Genomic DNA, 23,150 nt, shown 5'->3' with positions numbered 1-23,150 from the left:
GGCAGGCTCGAAGGGAGTTCCTTCGTGACCGTTACAGTTTCATGCCATAGGTTCTCTACAGTGTTCTATTCTGTTCAAGCGATATATGGGTAGGGTTACCATATTTTGGAATCGGGAAAGAAGGACACTTCTTCAAAATTTTCGCACTTAGAATACTGGACTAAAAACCGGAAAAAAAGGTAAATTTTTCCCGACTTTGTGGTTGGTTGACTAAAAAAATGGTCGTCACTTTCGTTCGAACCACGAATTTCCTATTTAGCGTCATTTATGCCCATTTTCACTCGAATCTATTCACTATCTTAGCTTTAAAAGCTGTACAGGAGGACATTTAGGCGTCCTCGGGGAACATTTTCAAGTAACCTGAAAAAGGTTTTGAAAAAGGTCTATGATAACTGACAAAGCATCCGAAAACTGGAAGTTTATGTCGGTTTTCCGTTCGACATTAGAGTTACGACTGTTATAATCCATATGGAAAGTATTCCTATAGTATATGTATGGATTGATTTCTAATTTGCAAATGCAATTCTGGGGATATCGATAGTGATCGACTCGCCGTGACCGTATAGGTCGTAGGCATAATGAGCATGTCAGTGTTGGGATCAAGTCACTATCCCCCTATTTTGACGCTAGTATAATATCAAAGGTTCAGAATTTTTCCAGTCGAGTCGCGAGTTCTAAGTAACTCGAATCAATTCCAGTCATAATTTTTGTTTTCTATTTCAGAAAAACTCCGATGAAATAATCATCTATATACGAATACTTATTTGTATAGGAAACTGCACAAACAGTAGATCATACGGTACGGTCCATGTTATATATGGAATATTGTAATAAAAGAAACACGACATTGCATTTAATAATCTTCATTTGGACTGTTCTTTCGTAACCATTGCATGTCATCTGAGCAGACATTTGATGAGATGGACTACAGATTAAAGAAAAACACACCGCTCTATCCTTGAACCTTTGGTCGAGAATTGTTATAATATTATAGTACACTGTATTTATGTGGTAATTGTGGTATATCAATACTTCAACAAGTGAAAGTGACAGACTCTTTGGAATATCATGGCCCTCTCCGAGAGACCATCGGTCAAATTATGAAGCTCGGAGGTTGTCAGCTATAATAATTCGAAACTATTTCCCTTTTGGATACGATGGATAATCCCGGTACATGCATGTAGCATGATAGAATGGTGGTCGTCGGGACTCAGGATCCACCGCTTGAGGGCTCAAAATCATTGACCTTCACAAGCAGACATCAAATATAAGTGGGAACACAGTGTTGTCGGGTTTCTGTAAACTTCCATCACATCCTGGTATCAGACAACCTGGCTGTGCCAAATTCGCGAATCTGTCCAGCGGAGTTCTTGGTCGCGATATACCAGCTCACCACCGAACCATATTTTCCTTGTGCCGAGAGGTAATCACGATAATTCTGGACGATGTAGGCTGCTCCAACCGCTTGGCTTTTATTCCAGCTCTTTCGTGTTTGTCGGTTAACGTATGGAGAATCGTCGCCTGTTGAGGTTCATCCGGCTCACTCCAATATCTCGCAAAGGAGAAAATGCAGCGAATAGAGAGTGTGGTGGACGATTTGGTAGGTCACAAGCTGTCAACAAAAGCAGGATTTGCGCTAGGTCAAAATAGTCCATATCCATATACATGGGAATATACTAGTTTTCAATAACAGATGTATTGAAAAGGCCAGCATCGATATAAGCGAAACCTACCTTTAATTAAACCTGGCAACATATCTTCTTCTTCAAGTTCAAATGCTGCGTCATCCAGCATTTCCGCGTGCTCATCACAACTTTTCGTCAGCTTGAGCATGTTCATTTGGCTTCTAGTCACCAACAATCGTTGGGCCAGCTGATTATCTTCAATCCTCATCGTTATCTGGGAAATAACGAAAAATCTCCAGATATCCTTCCGGTGACTGTTACGTTACCAGACAAAATATTGCGTTACTTGACTATAAGTTCTTGTTTTTCGGAAACCGCAAATTTCAGTTTCAACCTGTATTCGCCAAAAAGTGTGCCAATTCCAGCAACTTCTTTGGAGCACAATATTATAAACGAATTGACTTCCAGTTAATAAGGAATGCTTAGGTGCAGCATGATCGATAAAGATAAAATATTAGCGAATGTAACCAAGTCTTTAGTGATTATTTTATGCGACTATTATCCAGTATAAAATGAGTCCATTCCGATGGAATAATTGTTTTTGATGGAATAAGCGTTAGCTATATGCTTTACTTTTCAGTGACTTAGATCGCAATAGGTGTATCACTGGATATCTGCTCTTCTATGTTCCCTGTACAGCATCAAATATATTGTTGTGTGGACTGTGGGCCAGTCCTAATATAATGACAAGATAGCGGTGGAGCGCTCGGCTTTTTGATCGGTAGGCCGTGTATAATGTACATGTATTTATAAAAATATATGACGTCTTATTCCTATGACTAGGGTTGCATTTAAAACAAACGGCGTTTTAAAACACTTTGATTAAAACATGTTTTAAACAGTGTTTTAAACAAATGCCTTTTAAAAAATTGTGATTTTGTCAAACGTTGTTTATGACATAATTGTGCAAAAACTTACGAAAAACATGTAGTATGAGCCTACGGACGATTTGCACCCAAGTTGTCGTATACGATATGAAGTGGCTGGAACACTCCAAATCGTCGTTGGTTCGACAATTATAGCAAGTATATATAGATAGAAATTGGTACGGAATGGGTGTTCTGATGATAATGACCGCCGACCGTGAAAATGCTGCATAACGATGTAGTCCTGGTTAAAGATATTTTTGGTCTGTTTATGACAGTGGTCGGAAGTCCTTTTCATCGGAGGAGACATATTTACCCTATATTTTAAATTTTCGATGTCAGTTGATGGTGACGTCACAATCGAAGATTCGCGACACCATGGCTAGAAATAAAATTAAAATATAAAACACGTTTTAAACATGTTTGTTTTAAATTGATTTTTGTTTTAAATGCAACCCTACCTAATGACTGATTAGACCCTTAACTCACAGGAAACTTTCGATGAACACTAAACATGTGGATTGCGCATTTGATCAATAACTACCAGAAGTTGAAAATGCTGATAAGAAAGATTAGTCAATCAATGAGGCAACCATTATTCAATTTTGAGCGTATCGACCATCAATATAATCGCCACGAATTGCACATTCGCAACATAAGTATTGCGCTAACAATATAAAAGCCGTAGCTTACCAAATCTCTTCGGATCTTTTCCAAAGCCCTCGTGATGTTGTAATAACGAACGGTGACTCTGCTCATCCCGTTTCTAACGCCGGTGTCGAATTCCTCGTCTGTATCACAGTATTGCACGATTTTGTGTTCATCAGTACAATCTTCCTTCTCTATGACCGACTGTCTTGAAGCAGAATCTTCTATTTCGCAAGACTTACACTCAATTGGTTCATTTGAGGTGTTTATGGCGGTAGGGCTGCCAGAAGCGGTATCAGACACTTTCCTGCTATTCGATACAGGCTCTTTATGCTCGTGCTTTCTCTTTTTAAATTTGAAAATACTGGATAGGGGTCTTTTTTTTATATTTTCGCGATGCCCTACTAGCCCAGCTTTATTTGCAAGTCTTTGGTCCCTGGTACTCGGCGTATTCATTCCCGTCGTTGTCGCCTCATTCGTAGTTTCGAGGTCAACTTCGCTGGATATGAACGGGCTTTGCATTTCGGAAAGTTTTGACGTCACGGGTGTCTCAGTTCGTTCGGGATTTTGAACATCAAGTTCGACTTCCGAAATTCCGTTCACAAAATCAACGGCATCGGAAGAGCCATATAATCCCATTGACTTCCGGAAGTCTATCACCTGAAATATATTATTCAATCACTGCTTTGATTATGTCTTGAGTTCACCCTCAAGTAACATAATAATTGTGGTGTGAAGTAACCGACGTAGCATTATAGTTATAGACGAAGAAAATGTGAATTGCAGTCGCGCTTACCCGTTTCCATTCTATCGTTGATGGTCTTCTGGTTGATAAATTCAATCTCTGTGACACTTCTTTTAATTGCGACAGGTCTGTCGAATCAATTGCAGACACATCAATGTCGTTCGCATTGCATGCGGTAAGTGGTCTGGTATTGCGCGCGATGTTCTTCCTCTGTCGAACCTCAACTGGGCCAGCCATAGCTCCGCACGGTGCGATTCAAATAAGGCCAGTTGTGCCCAGGAATAATAGTGTATTCATAAAATCGGTATAGTTCAAATATATATATATCTGGAAAAGGTAACTAGAACAAACAATTTGGACAGTAAACATATGATTTACTTTCTCTGTATTATCTATGTATAACAATGTTACAATGACAGTCTTAGTTATAAGAGCTATTGAAAAACTCCGCAGCGCCAGTTCGTCGTTTGCGAATAGCTATTAGGAATAATAATAATCTATGAATCGTCATAAATCCATAGGTAAGGCTCATTTGAGCAAATATTCCCGCTGAGTCGATTCTATTCATCTGTGACTGGCTATTGCTATAATATATTATACCGACAGGTACGCAGCTTAGCCATGGTTAATTAAAGTTCTCTAAAAACACAATCGGCTCGAGTAAAGTTAGGTCGAAGACAGCAAATAGTGATACCAAAATGACTTTCTGTTATTTCAACGGTCAATGAACATGAAAAAATGATATCGTTGAACGCTGAAAACATGCACATTCAACCCTTGCATACTTTGTGACATAGTTACGAAACTAACAATATGTATCATGTATCTTAATGCAAGACGCTCAAATCGGATTTAGTCGCACGTTAACTTACGTCAATGTAGTGGGAATATAAATTCTTTGTGGAATGTAAGATATGACGTAGTGTGTGCAGCCGCAAACTCGCAAACTTTTACTTACTTGTTATTAGGTATTTTGGAACGAAACAATATGCTAAACCACGGTTTCGTCAGTGGGTATGCAACTTGCATGAATTACAACTCAAGATCAAAATTAACGCTTTATTGCCAGTGTCAGATGCATCAGTTGAAACTCGTAAATTTGAAACAGAGCAGCTATAGCAAGCACTAGGCCTGTAATAATGCGTCTTCGGGTGCTCGAAATTTATAAAGAGCATATGCTCTGTACGGAAATCGGTTTATCAATGTAACAAATAAGGCAACTATAATTGTCACGTCACCATGAATAAACAGAAGTCAACTGTACTTAAATACACAATGGACTTGCGTCGTACAAACATAGACAGTATATTAGACACGTTTAGCCCGATACTATACGCCTTAAGGCGAAATAATTCACCGAGAGAAATTACATATTTATCTATTTATCTATTTTTCTATTGAGATACTCTGAAGTCAGCACCCGTTTCTCACGGACATTCTCCGCATTTCAGATCATTAAATATTGTGAAATATGAAATCATCAAAAAGTAAAATTGGCGGGGGGTGTCGAAATGTTCTGTACGATCTATACGTTCTATACGATGGCTGCATCATTTGTATTACTTATAGACAATTAGAATGTCTATAAGTAATACAAATGATGCAGCCATGAATAGAAAAATGAAAGACTATAGCTCTGAGACTATCCGGTATCGCGGTGCTTTTTGAAATCAGCAACTCATTAGCGCTATATGAATCCGTGTGAATGTAATTAAGTTAATTTCACATATCTATAAACCGAATACGCTTATGCAGGCATCGCCTATAAAATCTTAGAGGGAAGTGTGCAACAACATCACCATCTTCGGTTCAATATGCAGGATCAGAACCATGAGATTAGTTGGAAGCCTACGGAAGCAACAAATATCAAATTTCAACTTCACACAGAAACCAGCCACTTGGTTTTTTATTACAACCTCAGGATAATGATTCGAAATATTTTCGACACATCGTCGCGAAGCTGCTCGATTTTATTTTGGATGACTGGAATGCACGTAGTAAGTTCAACAAAACGCATTCATCTGTGTCGTGACTGATGCCGAGCCACTTCTGCACAGTAACCAAATCGACAATGCACAACCTGATTACCATGCCAGTACATTTATCGATCAACAAATCGTGCACTACCGACACTTTGTCGAATAAAATGCAAGCGAAGAAGGAATTTCGGCATATAGTAATTGTTCTTGCCACCTTTCGATTTATAACCAACCATTATCTCTGACAAACATCTCTCTCATCGCCGAGACAAAAGCAATCAAAAATAATGTAATTTGAACTTGAGTTATTGCAACAGTCATTCGTTGAATGTATCAACGGGATAAACGCAGCACTCGTGCGCCCGGTTAGCTCAGTCGGTAGAGCGTTGGACTTTTAATCCAACGGTCAAGGGTTCAAGTCCCTTATCCGCTTTTGCTGTGAATCTCATTTCTCGATCTTGTTGAATAGTGTAACAAATCCTGTATACTTAATGTGAAATTTGCGCCTACCGTAGTCAGTAGATTTCGGTCGACTTCATTCCGTTCCGAAACCGACTTTTGTGCATATTTCCATATAAAACCGTATCCATTTCTATACATATACCTTACAACAAACTCATGGGGAAAAGATAGAGCTCGTGGTGCTCTCCATCTCTCGTGTTTATTTAATATTTGGATTGTAACGAATTTTTGCACTAGTTGCGTCACAATTGAAACACGACGTAACACTTGAATTACGCACCTCCAATTTCTTTTCAACATCCCGTTTCTTCCGTCAATGCAACATTCTTAGATTAACGATCCGCCCTCTACGTCGTCGTCCACTACATGTCTATCGTAACACGATAGTCAAACACTCTGTTCGCATTATGGATTTCCAACATTCCATGGACAAAGCACATTGTAAGGTGAAATTCGACAGTAAACCCGTACACGGGTTCAGTCTACAGAATATCAGGTCGCATCGTATGCCATTTGTAGTGATTTCGTTCTCATACAAGTGCGCGTGCGAGTGCGAAAGTAACTGACCGATGCTCTAAGGCAGGGGTCGGCAACCTTTTGCTAGTCGCGGGCCAAATTTCGGGTGTACAACTTTTTGGCGGGCCGGATTTTTTCTTAGTACTATTTTGCGCTCACTTCGGTATATTATCCTACATTGCTGCAATCTCAATCATACCAATCAGAAGACACATGTATTTACACTTCAACAACACAGAATAATTGACGCGGCTTGCTTTGTGAAAGGTTTTCAACTTCTGGTAACAAGTCAGATGAAACCTGAATCAGAGCCTATTCAAAATTGATAAATTTCGTATCACAGTTACAAATTTAGTGTTGGTACTAGGTTTTCTCTCCTCCAGTATAGGAAAGTGAGCATAATTTTCTTTGTACTGTTGACATTTCCAGAGTCACAGATTTGTTTTGAATGCGCCTCAACATCTCATGTATTTAGTTGTTTTTCCCTTGAAGTTGCAAATTCAATTTGTTCAGATGTGACGTTAAATGTACCGGGAAAGCAAGATGAGATACCCATTTTCGATTACAAGATTCTGAATCGGCGATATTTGTGTTTTCGAGGAAAGTTGCTATTTCATTTCTCAGTTCATACACTCGAGTAAGCATAGCTGCTCGACTTAATGAGAGAACATGACAGATATAGGCCTGCATGACATCGCCATATTGATTCTCTGCTTCTAGTAACATCTGGCGTATAACTGATTCAGTTAATGAGACAAAAATCACATTAACAGTTTTCACCATTGTGGCCAAAACACTATTCAGGTTTTTTGTCTTGGCACACAATGCCTTCTGGAAAATTAAACTATAGATAGGCTAACTAACATACGGAGGCTAGTTATCTATAATTGAACAGTTTGAGATTCCATCATTGCGTCTGAGATGTTCCAAGCGTTTTTGAAGCAAAGGAAGAACACCTTTATTGTCACACCCCGTTAGAGTGGTAAACCCTTTAAAAAGTATGGAACACCTTCAGTTGTGAGATACACCAGATTGATAAGCACTGATCCAGTCTAGTCTATCTCCTACTTCAACCACCTTCGTTTTATGGCGTAACAATAGACTAATACGATGTAGGCTACTATTATATCGAAGCAATGCCGCATTTTTTCATGCAGTGCTGCACTGCAGATTGAAACTCATTATGAAACGGCGAGCCGTATATTCTTGTGATAACTAATTTTCATGTCGCGGGCCGGACGATTTCGCTTGGCGGGCCGGATCCGGCCCGCGGGCCGTAGGTTGCCGACCCTTGCTCTAAGGTAATTGGAGTGCAATATTCTATTCTATCATATTAGTAATCAATACTTTCATCCCAATAACTGTATCGCGATGTGAATACGACATTTGATCACAACGATCAGCAGCAGGGAAGGTTAATGAAATTGACTGTGTTCTGCCGGTTGTAGTAAAAATTGGCACCAAAATTTTGAAGTACACATTGACCATTGACCAACACAACTTCGGAAATCTTAGGCGTTTCACGATTTCGTACGATTTTATATTAATTTGTCCTGAATAAATGTATGGCCCGGCCATTAATGCAGACATTATTAAAAGCTCCAACAGCTATAACTCTATGCATGCAACGCCGTCGTGGATGTTTGCATATTATACATTACATTACCAACTATAATGCATATTAAAATACACACTGAGATTTCGCAGCAAGATAGGCATAGCATTGATCATACCAAATAGATCGAGATAGGCCTACTCTATATACTGCTAACTTATTGTGTCCTGACATTGCCCAATTCCGACTAAATCTATCACCTATATCGCTTTGATAAGTCCGCTATATACCTACCTCGTATTGTAAAAACAGTAAATAGCATTTCACATTTATACTCAAGTGGCCCGGAAGAGATGTAGGATATAGTCCTTCGTCACGTTAGAATCCGCTCAGTTATGTCAAGTTGCTCTTAGACTGGTGTTGGGTTATAGTAGCGAGACTGCATTGAGAATTTAGAACACGTTGTATGAGTCGTCAATACTGTGCATATAGTCAACAAGGAGGCTTCACTTTATGCGTAGCCTACTTTCTACTTACAATAATATCGCACTCAAAAGTAATTCCGAAAAACAGTAATCCGAAACCTCGTGTTGTTTTACAGCCTCCTACCTGACACAGCTCTTCAAAGATTTTCCAGTTTTCAATGAATGCTTTTCGTATGGAAACCACTCTTATACTACGCAGATAAAATAACTAACCTTCATCCACAAAATATTCCATTATCTTTCGTATTCAAGAACAAAAAATGACCAGAGCTGGTCGATGCCTACAATGATGAAGGTAGAACTATTACGCACAGCAATGTGTACTTGTGCAAGAACACTGCACACTGTACAGTGTACACTGCGATGCGAGTTGGCATCTCAGCTTGACAATAAATTAGGATTGTAAATTGTGGCAGGAGTAAATATGACCGATTCAGATAAATTATTATACTTATCTCAAAAACGGAATTGCTCTCTTTATACGTTTGAGCAACAACGTCAATCGACGAATACCAAAGGGAGCGTGCGTAGATTAGAGTATTTAATGCGTCAAATCAGTCATATAGTTACAAATAGAGCAGTTGCGATTTAGATAAGGAACGTTCTGTCCTTGAGAACTTGCTACAATACAGACTGCATGCAGCTATCGCGCCGCCATCGAGAAAAGCTGTAATTCTGTAAACGCGAGAGCGAAAAGCATCTCGCTGTCATCGTGATTAGACTTGAATTACGCCCAACACTGTCATTTATGTCATCAAATTTCGATTCCCATGTCATGGTTAAGCATACCCTTCTTGATTTAACTAGGCAAAATGTGAGGTTGAACTTAAATTTCCATTTTACGCCTTTACAAGCGGACAATTATTTAGCAATGAAAAAAATCACGATGTACACGTGATTCGCAAGAGCCGTTACTTCCTGGTTATGTAAAATACTTACTTTACCTAGGAGAAATTAATAAAACAGACCAAATTCCGTAGGACCACTTAACATGAACCTCCACATAGAGTTACGATCCTCCTTAGCTTTAGCGCGTGTATTTGAAAGCCGAGTACGTGTCAAATGTCAATACGAACAAGTTGACGACATACTGCAAGAATCACACAAAATTGTTCCATCTGATCCGGGCGTTACGAAAATGCAACTGAAGGAAATCACTCGTTCAAAACCAAAATATAAGGAAGATTGTCCCCTCGTATGCCCCGAGTTTGCACTATACTGTGCACTAGGGCTCTTCAAAAATGACTTTTTTCCTCAGATCGCACTGGCTACTTGATTTTGTTAGGTTACCTAATTTAAGCCTACACACCAAATTTGGTTCATTTCCGACCAGTAGCCGCATTGCTACAGGAGAAGAGGGAACATTGCTCATGCTGCATTTCAGCATTTGTACTTTCGCATCGTGTCTATAACCAATTATTTTGACAAACTATGCTAAGTTGAAAATGTGATTTTTTTTCGTGCAATCAGGCGTGAATTCACATTTTCACGATGTATGCGGAATGCCAGTCTGTATACGGTCCCGTCAGATAAGGCCGATTTGGAAATATATTGAATACCCCTATTATTATTGGTGCTGTGACCCGCGGCGCCATTAAAATCTAAAAAATTGGCCCGCGAGCACACTTGAGTTTGAGGCCTTTGCTTTACCGCTTGCACGGGTCGGCGGGAGGGGGGGCGTTGAGGAGCCTGGATAAACCTACAGCACTGGGTAAGGTTGCACCAGCACCAAACAACAGTCCCATCGATGCAATTATACATTAACATGACGGAACAATCAATGAGAAATTGTGTTTGTGAATTAGGCGTAACGAAGCAAACCTCTTGTGATTATTGTATACAACTAGGGCTGGGCACAATGATTCGAGTACTCGAATCTGAATCGAGTATTATTTTTAATGATTCGAGTCGAGTAGTAAAAGACGAATTTTTCGAGTATTGAAATTATACGCTCCTCGCCACTGAAAGTTAATTTATCAACGAGAATTATTGTCTCGATACTGATCTTCACTGCTGAAGCCTTGAAACCTGATTTTTCATATTGTAGCATACGAAATATATAGCACAAAGCTAGGAACATTACTGGAAATAGCATATTTCCGAAGTCATGATCATCCCACAGCATTGTCACCAAGTCCTATGAAATCGGTAATATGGTCGAAAAAATACCAAACTATGTTTAATGTGATGGATAACAGGCATTATATTCTTTGTGGTAGCATTAAAGGTACATATTTGAACTTTGAAATATTACATTCTGTTATGGCGTCATAATGACTGATACTCGATTACTCGACTCGACTCGAAGCATACTACGTGATTCAGAATCGAATCACTAAGGTACTCGATTTTGCCAAGCCCTATATACAACACGGTCAATATCAGACCGAAATATTATATATTGCTATATATATTATAGCAGAAAACATAATTTCTCTCTTCGTATTATGGAACCTATTATCCAGTTGATCAGTATCGAAGATATCCGAGCCACCCATAATTCAGGGACGTATATCGATTCAAGGGAACTGTCGAGCTTACGTGCAATCTTCAGTTCTGCTCTATTGATACAAAGGGTCAACAAAAGTAACTTTTCGCTGTATTTGCAAGGACATAGGGTTTGATAACTAATAAAACTTATACATATTACAGTATGTTAAGTTAATGTAATCCGGTGGTCGCGTATCCCCGTATATGTCGGTGTGTTGGTTGCGAGATATCGACCGAAGTGCACCGACATCTTTACGGCTCGAACGGATTCCTCGTGAGTCATGCCAGGGCAAGTTTTTGTTGCAGTATCCGTGGAAAGTTGCATTTATTTTTGGCAAAAGTTGCAGTAAAAAGTTGAATTAATTTTTTCACAAAAGTTGCACTAAAAGACCACATTTTGCTCGGTTGACTAAAAAAAAAAAGGTCAACTTCCCAGTTCCACTCCCGATATACAGTTTTTCATCCGCATTCTCCATTGATTGAATAAAAAAGGTCATCTTGACGGCTCAGCTCCCGAAACACCCGTAAGAGCGTTGCTTCAGTGATTTCAGTCGATTTTGACCAAAATCAAAAATACTTTCATGTAAAATCAAAAAAGTTGCAAAATGTTGCAAAAAGTTGCATGAAAAAAAATGGACAAAATTTGCAAAAAGTTGCACTATAAGATTCCTTTAAACAGCTTAAAACAGCATTCTACATATCCTACGAGTATTTAGGAAGCTGCCGGAGGCTGTAAAAACAGTTGCAAAAGTTGCAAAAACTTGCCCTAGTCTAGGGTTACCATATTTCATCAACCCAAATTCCGGACACTTTTTGGCGCCCACTAGTGGAGTTCAATATGAGTTATGACGTCACACTAGAAAAGCTTTGCTCATAGACCAGAGGTGGTCACGATCCGGTTCAGGAGGAGTATGTGGCTGTGTGTTGTGTAACCGGGATCGAAAGCACATGTTTTCAGCCCCTTCCCGCCCAAATAAACAATGATTTTGACCCCACACTATAGGGTAATCGATGCAACTTCGGGAGGTGCTTGCTGTATGAATCTGGTTTCTATATGCATCTGGTCGTTGAATTATTTGAAGGAATTCTGTCAATAATATTGGTCGCTCCATATATTGCTATATAGATACCACTATCCGCCCACATGATCAGAGTTAGCGGTAGAGCTGGTGGAGTATGATGAGTTCGAAAATACAGGGAGAGTAATTGCACATCGTTAAGTCATGTTCATGTCCTACCGATAACATTGTTTATCAGCCTCATGCCGGTGCGCACCACGGAGCTTTATAAACACCTCACATCCAGTGGTTTCCAACCTTTAAATGGTCGCGACTTCATCTCCAATTTGAAAATGTTCCGTGGCCCAGATCAAAATTTGACGAGCTGATTACTAAAAGAAGTCAGCACCTTTTCCAAGACTTACTCACATGCTATTTTGGAAGCTGATCACGTTCAACATATTCGCAAACCCCAGAATAAAGGCAAACGCCCCCCTCCCCCCGCCCCCCGTTTGGAACCACTATCTTTGAATAAAGCATTCAAACGGCCTTAACGATCTCTAGGAATATGCCGTTCTCCTATAATTGGGCTTATTCCAGTAAATGAAGGTGGTTTTTATGCATATTTTATGGCAGTTTTTGCGAGGGTGGCAGTCTCCATATTAAAATCAATAAATGTGATAGTAAATCGCGCGCAGCGTGAAGAAAAGTATCATGGATCAGCATAAATATTCCCAAAAAATATTGTTTTTATATGCTGATTTACGAAAAAATTATGAGCCTACGTCAAAATTCCGGACATTTGGCATATTTTAAAAATTCCTCCCGGATGCTAGTTTGAACAGCGAAATTTCGGACATGTCCGGGAAATTCCGGACGTATGGCAACCCTACCCTAGTCATGAGTCATGCCTCGACAGAGGGTTGACCTTCCGGTTTCCACTAACACTAAATTACATGTCGAAATAGCGCTATTGCGGATCCTACTTATAATTCTGTATGCAAGGATGGGTATGTGAATGCTGAGCAGGTATAGCACTAGCAGTAGATTTCGCTGGTGAACTTTGCAATGGAAAGTCAACAGATATTGTCGATTGAGCCTATAGCTTACGTGCCTGCGCAGATCGACAAAACCACGCTCGTTGTTATTCATTGACAACATAGACCGGTTGTACTTTGCCCTATTTATCGATACATATGCGAATGCCACATAGTAGATATGCTCGATAATGATGGATTTCGTCCATGACAGCTCGGCATTCCACGCAATCGGAATAGCGACGATTATCTGCGTGTTCGCGAAAGTGGTTTACAATCTATATACTCTCTACGTTATTTATTTCCAAAATTCTGAAGAGGAGTACCGACGGTTCGGAAGATGGGCTCTAGTGACTGGTGCAACGGACGGTATAGGCAAAGGAATTGCCCGGGAATTAGCCAAACGCGGACTTAGCGTCGTGTTGGTGAGTAGAAATCCTGAGAAACTGGGCCGCGTCGCTCGTGAAATAGAGAGTGAATTCCAAGTCGAGACACAATGTGTTGCTATTGATTTTACGCATTCGGACCGAACGTGCGGGGAAATGACGCCTTCTGTGTATGATGTTATCTCGAATGCAATAAGAGATTTAGAGGTTGGAATACTGGTGAATAATGTTGGCATGGGATCAGGAAAGCCAAATCGATTCCTAAATTGCTTCAACTCGAAGGGAGACAGCAAGTTACTTGTCGAAGGGAACATGAACTTGACAAACTGCAATGTCATGTCGCAGGTGAAAGTGACACAAATTGTTTTGCCAGAAATGGTGAAGCGAGGAAAAGGACTAATTATCAACGTATCGTCAGTTGCGGCGCGGATCGTGCTACCCACCGGAGCCATGTACTCAGCATCTAAAAGATTCAATGATCATTTTTCCCGAGCACTCAGTTTTGAATACGAAGAAAACGGAATTATAGTGCAAAGCTTGCAGCCAGCGTTTGTCGATACGAATCTAGCGAATTCCGCGGTAGATGTTCGCAAAAGTATTTTCGCCCCAAGCTGGAAGAAATATGCAAATCATACAATGAGATCGGTGGGAAAAGTTCAAGTCAGCCATGGGTACTGGTTGCATGCTTTGCAGGTTTGGTTGATGAGCTGGATCCCGCAAAATACGATGGCAGCGTGGACCATATTATCATTCAGGACCTTGGGCCCGAGAAAACGAAATGAAAAAGTCAGCGATAAGCACAAAAAGTATGAGTGACGTTGGCTGCGTCTTTGTAGACGTCCAGCTCTATGTATTGCTCAAGTAGACTAACAATGAAGAATGGTGGAAACGACATAAACAGGAATCGGTAGCACAGCTTGCACAACGGTCCGCTTCCGCTCAACTATAGGACTGCTCAAATGCTTATTCATAAGGCAGCAAAAATTTATTAACACCTTCGACCTCGTGTCGAATGTCGATGCAACCATTTATAGGTGCCTACTGTTTATACATGCGTAATAATTGATTATTTTGTTGAGCCGATAGCCTACGTTTGCATAATAAGATCTTGATGGTTTTTAAAGATCTGTAAAATGTATGTATGGCCTAGTATGGGAATGCATTATAGTAGTGGCATATAGTTGCAGAGTTCCCGAACGAACGACGACATCCCGTAGTATAAAGAGTATATAGATAAAGTATTTATTTAAATTGTTACGCATGCATAGCATATGTCCACATGTTTAATGAATTACATGCAATATACCTTCATCTTCGCAGTTGACACATTGAATGTTGATTACTCCAAGTTGTTTAGATGACACCTTCCCAGCCTTTCATTGTATCGCAATAGGGTTGCATTTAAAATAAATGATTGTTTAAAACACTTTTTAAAACATGTTTTAAGCAAAGACCTTTTTAAAAAAAATTGTTTTCTTTTAGTGTTTGTATAATTATGTCATTGTTGTGTAAATACGGACGATTACCACCCGATATTGCCGACTTACACGATATGGGATGGTTGGAGCCATCAAAATAGTCGGTTCAACAGCTAGTACGTAGATATCTCGTCAAAGGAGCTATATTTACCCTATATTTACAATTGTCAATGTCAATACACTATAACACCACAATTGAATATTCGTGACATCGTGGCTTTAAATAACAAAAAAACAAAAAAACAATACAACATGTTTTAAACAAGGGCCTTGTTTTAAACATGTTTGTTTTAAATTTATTTTTTGTTTTAAATGCAACCCTATATCGCAATTCTGTGTTGATTTTGAAAGGATAGAGATTATTAACATACTGATGTTTCAATATTGGTGTGGTTTGAAGTAAGCAACTTCCGTGCCACTGCCCCGAACTATGCACTGATTAATGTTCATGTTCATTAGGGTTGTTCAGATTTGAAGAATTGTCAGGAAACTTCGGCCATTGTGATCCAAATGATGGTTTAGTACATAAAAACAAGTCTCTGGGCAATTTTGGTCATCTTCATCGTGATCATACTTTTCCGCAAAGCTCCCAAAGATCTTAAGGTCATTTCTCTTTATTACAGCTAATACACCAGAGCGTTTACGGTGACGTAGTGCTCTGTAGTGTTGACCGTGTAACCAGTTTGTAGCTTTTGTGATGTTATCAGTTGAAAACAGTTGTGCAGACATGAGAAATTGCGAGGTAATATATCTGTTTTCAAAATTGTACTTAGATGTTGTCTTATAAATGTCAGGTGTATCTCCGTTTTCCTGTTCAAAACCTGTCTATCGTGTTCATGGGAAGCATTAGTAGTCGCACGAGTGACACTGGTTTGTTATGGATCGTACTTGATATGTAATGTCAGCAATGGTGGTCAGTAACGAAGTACTTCTACTTTTTTGAAGTACTCAAGTAGTTTTCCTCTACTTCTGGTACTTACTCAAGTAGATATTTTTTTCTCTACTTCTACTTCGTAATATTTTGTGAACTACTTACTTACTTTTCGCTATTTTCAGTAGAAGTAGTTTAATCCCCCAATATGAAAGATAGCCTAAGGAATTTCACGGCTGTTTTCACGTAGTACCAACATTTAATTTTCATAAAAGTCATGTAATACCCAGAATTTTCGTTGCGCTTCGCGCACAGTACATATGGAGATACAAATATGTTTTAACGAAAGTATCGCTGAATATAATTTAGATACCGGTTTCCGTTCACGCTGCACTGTCGTCTATATCAAATATTTCATCACAGTAAGTATGCCCCCCCCCCCCCATAACGTTTGAAACTACCGTTTCGCAATCTAGCAATTACCTTTATATCTAGCAGCCTATGACGTGTCTTATTCTGAAAAAATGGAATTTGAATTTTTTCAACGCTAGACCTGTTTTAGCAGAGCGCCATTGAAACTCTCTGGACAAAAGACATGAAATATATTTTCCTCTTTTTAGAAGTAGCATTTGTATTTTTCCTATAATTACGAGTATTATACGTTGAGTTATAATTACAGTTTCAGTTCTTTTGTCTGGAGAAATGTTGAAGTATAAAAGCAAGTGTAGTAATGCCTTATATTTTCCGAAAATAAAGCTATTGGCCTACACTTAAGGCATTTTTAATTAACGTATACTAATTCCGCAAAGTGTCAAGGCCGTATCCGACACAACTTCTCCGTATTGCTCTTCGACGGAACTAGGGGCCTTAAAATATGGGGGAGGGCGGCATGCCATGATATTCTCTGAAACGGGGTGTTCCATATCAATACTATCATTCACATCCCATGATGTGGTCGACTGCTTATTCTGTCAAACACCTCCTGGGATGCATCAATATGAATCAAGCTCTCTAGAGTCTAGACCAGAGGTGTCAAACATACGGCCCGCTGGCCGCATCCGGCCCGCCAGGCAATTTCATCAGGCCCGCGTAGCAATTTTGCGTTGATTGAAAAATGATTAGGCTACATTATCCAGCACATTTGTAACAAATGTGGAGATATTCTAGAGAAAATACCCTTAATACAGAAAATGTCGAGTATGCTCATAGGCCACATATATACCACCTGACCGCGGCGTTGTGGTTTCACACTAGTGGACACTGGGAACAAGTCAGTGACATTGACACCCAATTTCAAGACGGCAAAAAGAGCACACTGAGTTGAGAGTTGTGTGTAAAAATGGACCAAAAAGTAGTTATTCACAGAAGCGAAAACGCCAATGAGGAACCATTATATGTAGTATACATGGAGAATATATTAGTTACGCAAATATAGTTCAACTATCTATGGTCGCTGTGCTATGCGCTATGCTGTGTGTTACTTCCGACCGAATAGGTCCCCAGAAATCCGACTAGTGATTTAATAACAAGAAACCAAATCCCAACGTCCACATTTACAGTTAAATATCGTGTATTCACCACAACGCATACGCAGGGCTAATTCTACGACTAAAGCAAGGGGAGCATGGAAATATGCCAACTTATATCGTCGTTAGCCCCACTATTTTAGCGGTTCGTAACTGTATTATTTTTGCCAATTGCATTGCTCGCAAATAATAATGCTAGAATAAAACAGCCATGTTCCGTGCGTTATCTTTATATGCTTTATATAATAAAGTATTCAACTGAGAAGCAATGACATCATGATGTAATATTTTGGAATCAGTCGACTGGTCCGGCCCGCGAGCGATTTTAGGGCTTGAATCCGGCCCGCGAGGCAATTTGAGTTTGACACCCCTGGTCTAGACCTTCCGCATAGCTCCATTTGCAGCTTTTGACAGTCCATGCGAACGAATTACGATCGTTTTCACAACTACTTACTTACTTGAGTAGATGTAAAGTCAGTCAATTCCACTTCTACTTCAAGTAGTTTTAGGTTGCCTATGTAAGAAGTACTTCTACTCGTACTTGAGTATACTTTTTCATCGCTACTTCTACTTCTACTTGAGTAGCTTTCTTGACTACTTTGACCACCTCTGAATGTCAGTAATATTTACCTTAATTTAAATTTATCTGTAACATAACGAGTTATCTCATTAGATGGTAAAGTGCAATTTAGTAGAAGAAGAATGCCTGACACAAAGCGGAGAAAGGTTGTGCCGGATCCACCAAGAACAAGATTGAAGTCTGGTCACTATTTGAGCGGATATTCATCTGACTGTATTAGTCACTCCCAGTTCTAGAATATTTGCAATATCTGAAAGAAAACTGCCCTAAGACTACCAAAACGCAGGAATTTATTCTTCGGAATGTGTTTCCAATCGGAAATCGTGTTTAGGGCGTGTTCGGACATCATGTATGGGGTCTGTTCGGACTGCTTTGGCACTCGGACATCGTGTCGGGGGAGTGTTCGGACATCATGTCTGGGGTGTGTTCGGGCTGTGTTGCTACTCGGACATCGTGTCTGGGATATGTTGGTGCTGCGACTGACGTTATTGTGAATACAACGACTGTTTTTATTGTGAACACGAGACTGTTCTTATTGTGAACATGACTGTTCTTATTGTGAACATGAGACTGTTCTTATTGTGAACATGACTGTTCTTATTGTCAACATAAGATTGTTCTTATTGTGAACATGAGACTGTTCTTATTTTAAACATGACTGACGTTATTGCGAACTGGCAACACAGTCCGATAAACCTCGGACATCATGTCTGGGGTGTTCGGACTGTGTTGTCAGTTGACGAGCATGTCCACATTCAAGTCAAAATACAAGCAATTACTATTAAATAAATACAGTCCATCCTCAAGATGACCGGACCACGACTGACCTATCGATCTCGCTTCCCATGACATGCCGCACTATTGTTGTCGCTTTCTTTTTCTATACTGTCTTCTTTACTTTCATTCAGTGTGCATGCCTCCTCTTTACATCGCCTAGGCCAAGGTGGGTGTCTGATTCCATAGACAAATCCAAGTCGCTTCGACATCTTCCTGTCTATTCATTGTATCGCATTTTTTGTGGTGTATTGAACTGATAAAATTGCTAACAAAACCAATGATGATGATTACCATTACACTATCTCGCGAAATCTCTGCGAACGCAAATTCCATGTAACATGCAGAGTTGAAAACCCTGTATTCATCGTTTAATTCCCCTTGCCTTGTCGCGATCTGTTCTAGCTAGTTGTGGTGCGCGTAACACTCTTTGCATGTGTCCACTGTCCAGGCGAATACCTATTATTATCAAAACAATAACAATTACAACTCGGACATATCAAGAAACCAAAACACATCAAATGATGAGTAGGCAATATACAAAACAAAGATGGTGCGATTAAAGATTCTAAGTAGCTAAATTAATATGTAACAATACCGCATCAGTAGAATTTGCTTTAATGGTGAAAGATGCTGCTGGCCGCAGAAGAAGCGTCTGCGGGCCGCGTGGTGATAGCCCTCGGACTATAGATCCTTGATCCTGTATGAAATTACGATGGTACGCGTAGCTATTGCAAATACAAACCGTGGAATAACTTCTGCGTCTTTAATAATAAGATTTTGGTTACTATCGGTTCAACGAGTTATTCTGCATATTTGAAATAGCCCTGCTGAAAAAGTTGATGAAAGTAGTGGGAGAGCGAAAACGTCTGTTATTAGTGTAGCAAAAGCGACTATGAAGTAGTTACTGGATAGTACGCCAAACTAATGAACAAGTCATGGTTGAAATCAGCGACAGAAATAACAGATTTTCTGATTAACTGTTGAAATTGGGATTAGATTTCGATTCATAATCAATTCTTATGAAAATCATCACTGGTATCATAGACTATGATTGTTCCAAAACAAAAATACATAAATCAATTATATGAGAGCTAACTAATGATCGGCCTTGGCTAGCATAAATCTATCTGAGCCTATAACTTCATTATATAGTCCTACTCGTTTATCGAATTGAGTTAAAGTTATCATTGTATCGATTACCTTTATCATTTTATTGGAGAAAATTTGCGGGTGCGGGTTTGCGCGGTACACTGGGCAGAGCATGCTCGACTGCTCGTGTGTCTTAGCAGAGTGCCGCATTGCCGCGTGAAACGCTATTCTTCGAGCTGTTCATATCCCTACCTTAGCAGATCACACACAATATGGTATAGCATTTATGTATCGTTTGGAAGTCATTTTCATTTTGCGTAGATGGACAATCCTTCATCAAAAACACATTAGGGCCATTCCATACACAGACAAACGATGTTCACATCACTACCTCTTCAAATCTTTTGAAATTTGGTACACGCAGAGATGAGCTTATTCCAAACAGGATGAACTTTATTTTATGAAAATTGGACTTTGGGGTCAAAAGTTACGTCACTTTGAAAATTGACAATTTTCTGCTCATTTCGGGTCTGCACATCTCAGGTTTTATCAATGAAATATTCAAGAAGGTGTAGCTAGATGTTGAACGAGAGTTGAGATACGGCACTTGGATTTATCTGAAGCTTGTCTGATCGTCTATATTTTCAAGTGAAATTTAATACCCTGTAGCTTAGGGTCAAAGGTTAAATTGAGGGAGAAATCTAAATTCAGTCAAGCGTTACACGATTTAGACAGCGGACTGCTCCAAAACATATTAAAATATTTTGGAAAAAACGATCTTAAATGAAAGTTTGCTTCAAGGAGAATTCGTTCATAACTGTTTGATTTTGGTTTTGAAACTGTAAAGGGATGAAATTGCAGTTTTAAGAGCACACTTCATTGCACATGGAAATGCAGTACTAGTAGGACGTGTTCGGACATCGAGTCTGGGGTGTGTGCGAGCAACATGTCTGGGGTGTGTTCGGACAGTGTTGCCATTCGGACATCGTATCTGGGATGAGTTCGGACTGTTTTGCCCCTCGGACATCGTGTCTGGGGTGTGTTCGGGACATCATGTCTGGGGTGCGTTTGGACAGTTTTGAAACTCGGATATCGTGCCTAGGCTGTGTTCGTAATGTGTTGCCATTCGGACATCGTGTCTAGGGCGTGTTCGGACATCATGTCTGCGGTGTTAGGACTGTGCTGCCACTCGGACATCGTGTCTGGGGGTGTTCGGACATCATGCCTGGGGTGTGTACGGATTGTATTGTGACTCGGACATCGTGTCTGGGGGATGTTCAGACATCATGCCTGGGATGTGTTCGGACTGTGTTGCCATTCGGACATCGTGTCTGGGATATGTTCGTGCTGCGCCAGACATGCCTCAGACCTGATATCTGCGCAGTGCTGTTTCGGCCCTGAGTAAAGGTAAACCTAGACGTGAGCGGTCGTGAGATCAATGAAGCACTTTCTGATAACAAGGAGTTGCTGGAGCAGATTGTTTTTGGCGAAAGTATGGAAAATGATATGCCACGCCTCGTATAAATACACAGTATGCACGAAAACGCTTTTAAATGTCAATCTAATTTTTCGACTGTCCTTATTTTTGGGTCCATGTCGATGGCAACCCTGCCTATATGTCTGCGGTTTTTGCTGATATCTGCGATTGCTGGGTATATCCACAGTAGTGATAGCTGAGTATATCCACAGCTATCACTACTGTGGATATGCTCAGCTATCACAGATACCACTACTGTGGATGTGAAATTCTGGATATACTCAGCTATCGCTTCAGTGGATATACTCAGCTATCGCAGATATCACCAAAAACCGCAAACATAGAGGCCATATATAGGTCACGCGTCATTTAGGACGCGGGTATCACGTCTGAAGCATGTCTGTGGCCACTGGCCATTCAGCACGCAGATATCAGGTCCGGACCATGCCTGGGAGTATTTGGTGCGCAGTTATCAGCTCCGCAGCATGTCCAGATTAAAATAGTGCGCATCACAAACATATACTCATCTATCACTACTGTGGATATACCCAGCTATCGCAGATATCAGCAAAAACTGCAGACATAGGTCGTATATAAGTCATTCGGTTTACCTTAGTTATCTATAATATAACAATGGTCCGGGGAATGGGGATCAGTGACATCGCGCCATCTAGTGATTATATATGAAAGCTGTGGTGGTGGTGTGGTGGTGCACTACTGCACATGGTACGTCACAGGTCTCAGCTCAGCACATGTGGAATGCGAATGGCCGAACACTATTGCGCAATCTCCCCGTCGGTGAGCGCGTAAAGTGGTTTCTTTGCTTCATCCTTCAGATATGTTAGCTGTAATAGTTAGTTTTGTTAGCTTTGTTGCAATGGGTCGTTGCTTGTTTGCGCATGAAGGGATAGTTCTGAGGAGCCGTGTACTAGGCCACGTACCGCCAAGATTATACGAAGTTTCAGGCATCAGTGGTTTACCGTGAGATACCTCTCTCTGCCCTAGTGAAAAAGTGACATTATGTAGCTGTGGGGGACTCAAGCAGTATAGCACCAAGAGTTGAACTAATTAAACTAGTATGGCTGGAAGCTGTTTCCGGGAGTCCTAAACAAGACTGTTACCAGTGACTCATCTATAACCTTCCACAACTTGCACTATAGTAATTGATCAACCAACTCCCCTAGAAAAAATAGAGATATTTGAAAACTAAACACTACCCCAGAGTCTTTTCGGCACCCGTGTCGCAATCGTGTGCGATGGTGTATTGATTTGATAAAAAAAATCATGATGATGAAAAAAAACGAAACATGAATATATAAATTTCGCATACCATGATTTGCGGATGGAATTTCATTTAGCTCCTTAAAAGATGTTTTATATTGAGACACCCGTACTTGAAACTCAAAAAACTGTATCTGAGTTAATGAGTAGACCATCACTACAGTTTGGTTTGTGAATTATTTTTCATTTCTCACTTTTTCTGTATGTATGCTGTTATGC

General features: G+C 40.0%; 1 protein-coding gene, 1 long non-coding RNA gene and 1 pseudogene across 2 annotated transcripts; 2 read left to right on the top strand and 1 right to left on the bottom strand.

Annotated features, from left to right (window-relative positions):
* Window positions 1-13: 13 nt before the first annotated feature.
* LOC145441513 (uncharacterized) lies at window positions 14-5,464 on the bottom strand. Its single transcript, XM_080319395.1, has 4 exons — window positions 3,996-5,464; window positions 3,245-3,859; window positions 1,734-1,899; window positions 14-1,612 (listed from the first exon to the last, which is right to left on the bottom strand). The coding sequence occupies exons 1-4, from the start codon at window positions 4,179-4,181 to the stop codon at window positions 1,500-1,502; spliced, it is 1,080 nt and encodes a 359-aa protein (XP_080175521.1). The 5' UTR covers window positions 4,182-5,464; the 3' UTR covers window positions 14-1,499.
* Window positions 5,465-13,602: 8,138 nt separating this feature from the next.
* Window positions 13,603-16,098, top strand: LOC145441510 (very-long-chain 3-oxoacyl-CoA reductase pseudogene; annotated as a pseudogene).
* Window positions 16,099-17,345: 1,247 nt separating this feature from the next.
* Window positions 17,346-17,778, top strand: LOC145440216 (uncharacterized). The gene is made up of 2 exons (XR_013915469.1): window positions 17,346-17,475; window positions 17,554-17,778. It is a non-coding gene; the product is annotated as an uncharacterized LOC145440216 (long non-coding RNA).
* Window positions 17,779-23,150: the final 5,372 nt, after the last annotated feature.

Source organism: Botryllus schlosseri, chromosome 6, assembly GCF_051294905.1.
Source record: "Botryllus schlosseri isolate E-star chromosome 6, Bs_hap1, whole genome shotgun sequence".
Classification (NCBI taxonomy): domain Eukaryota; kingdom Metazoa; phylum Chordata; class Ascidiacea; order Stolidobranchia; family Styelidae; genus Botryllus; species Botryllus schlosseri.
Note: the sequence above shows the minus strand (reverse complement) of the source record. Positions and strands in the feature narration are given on the sequence as shown.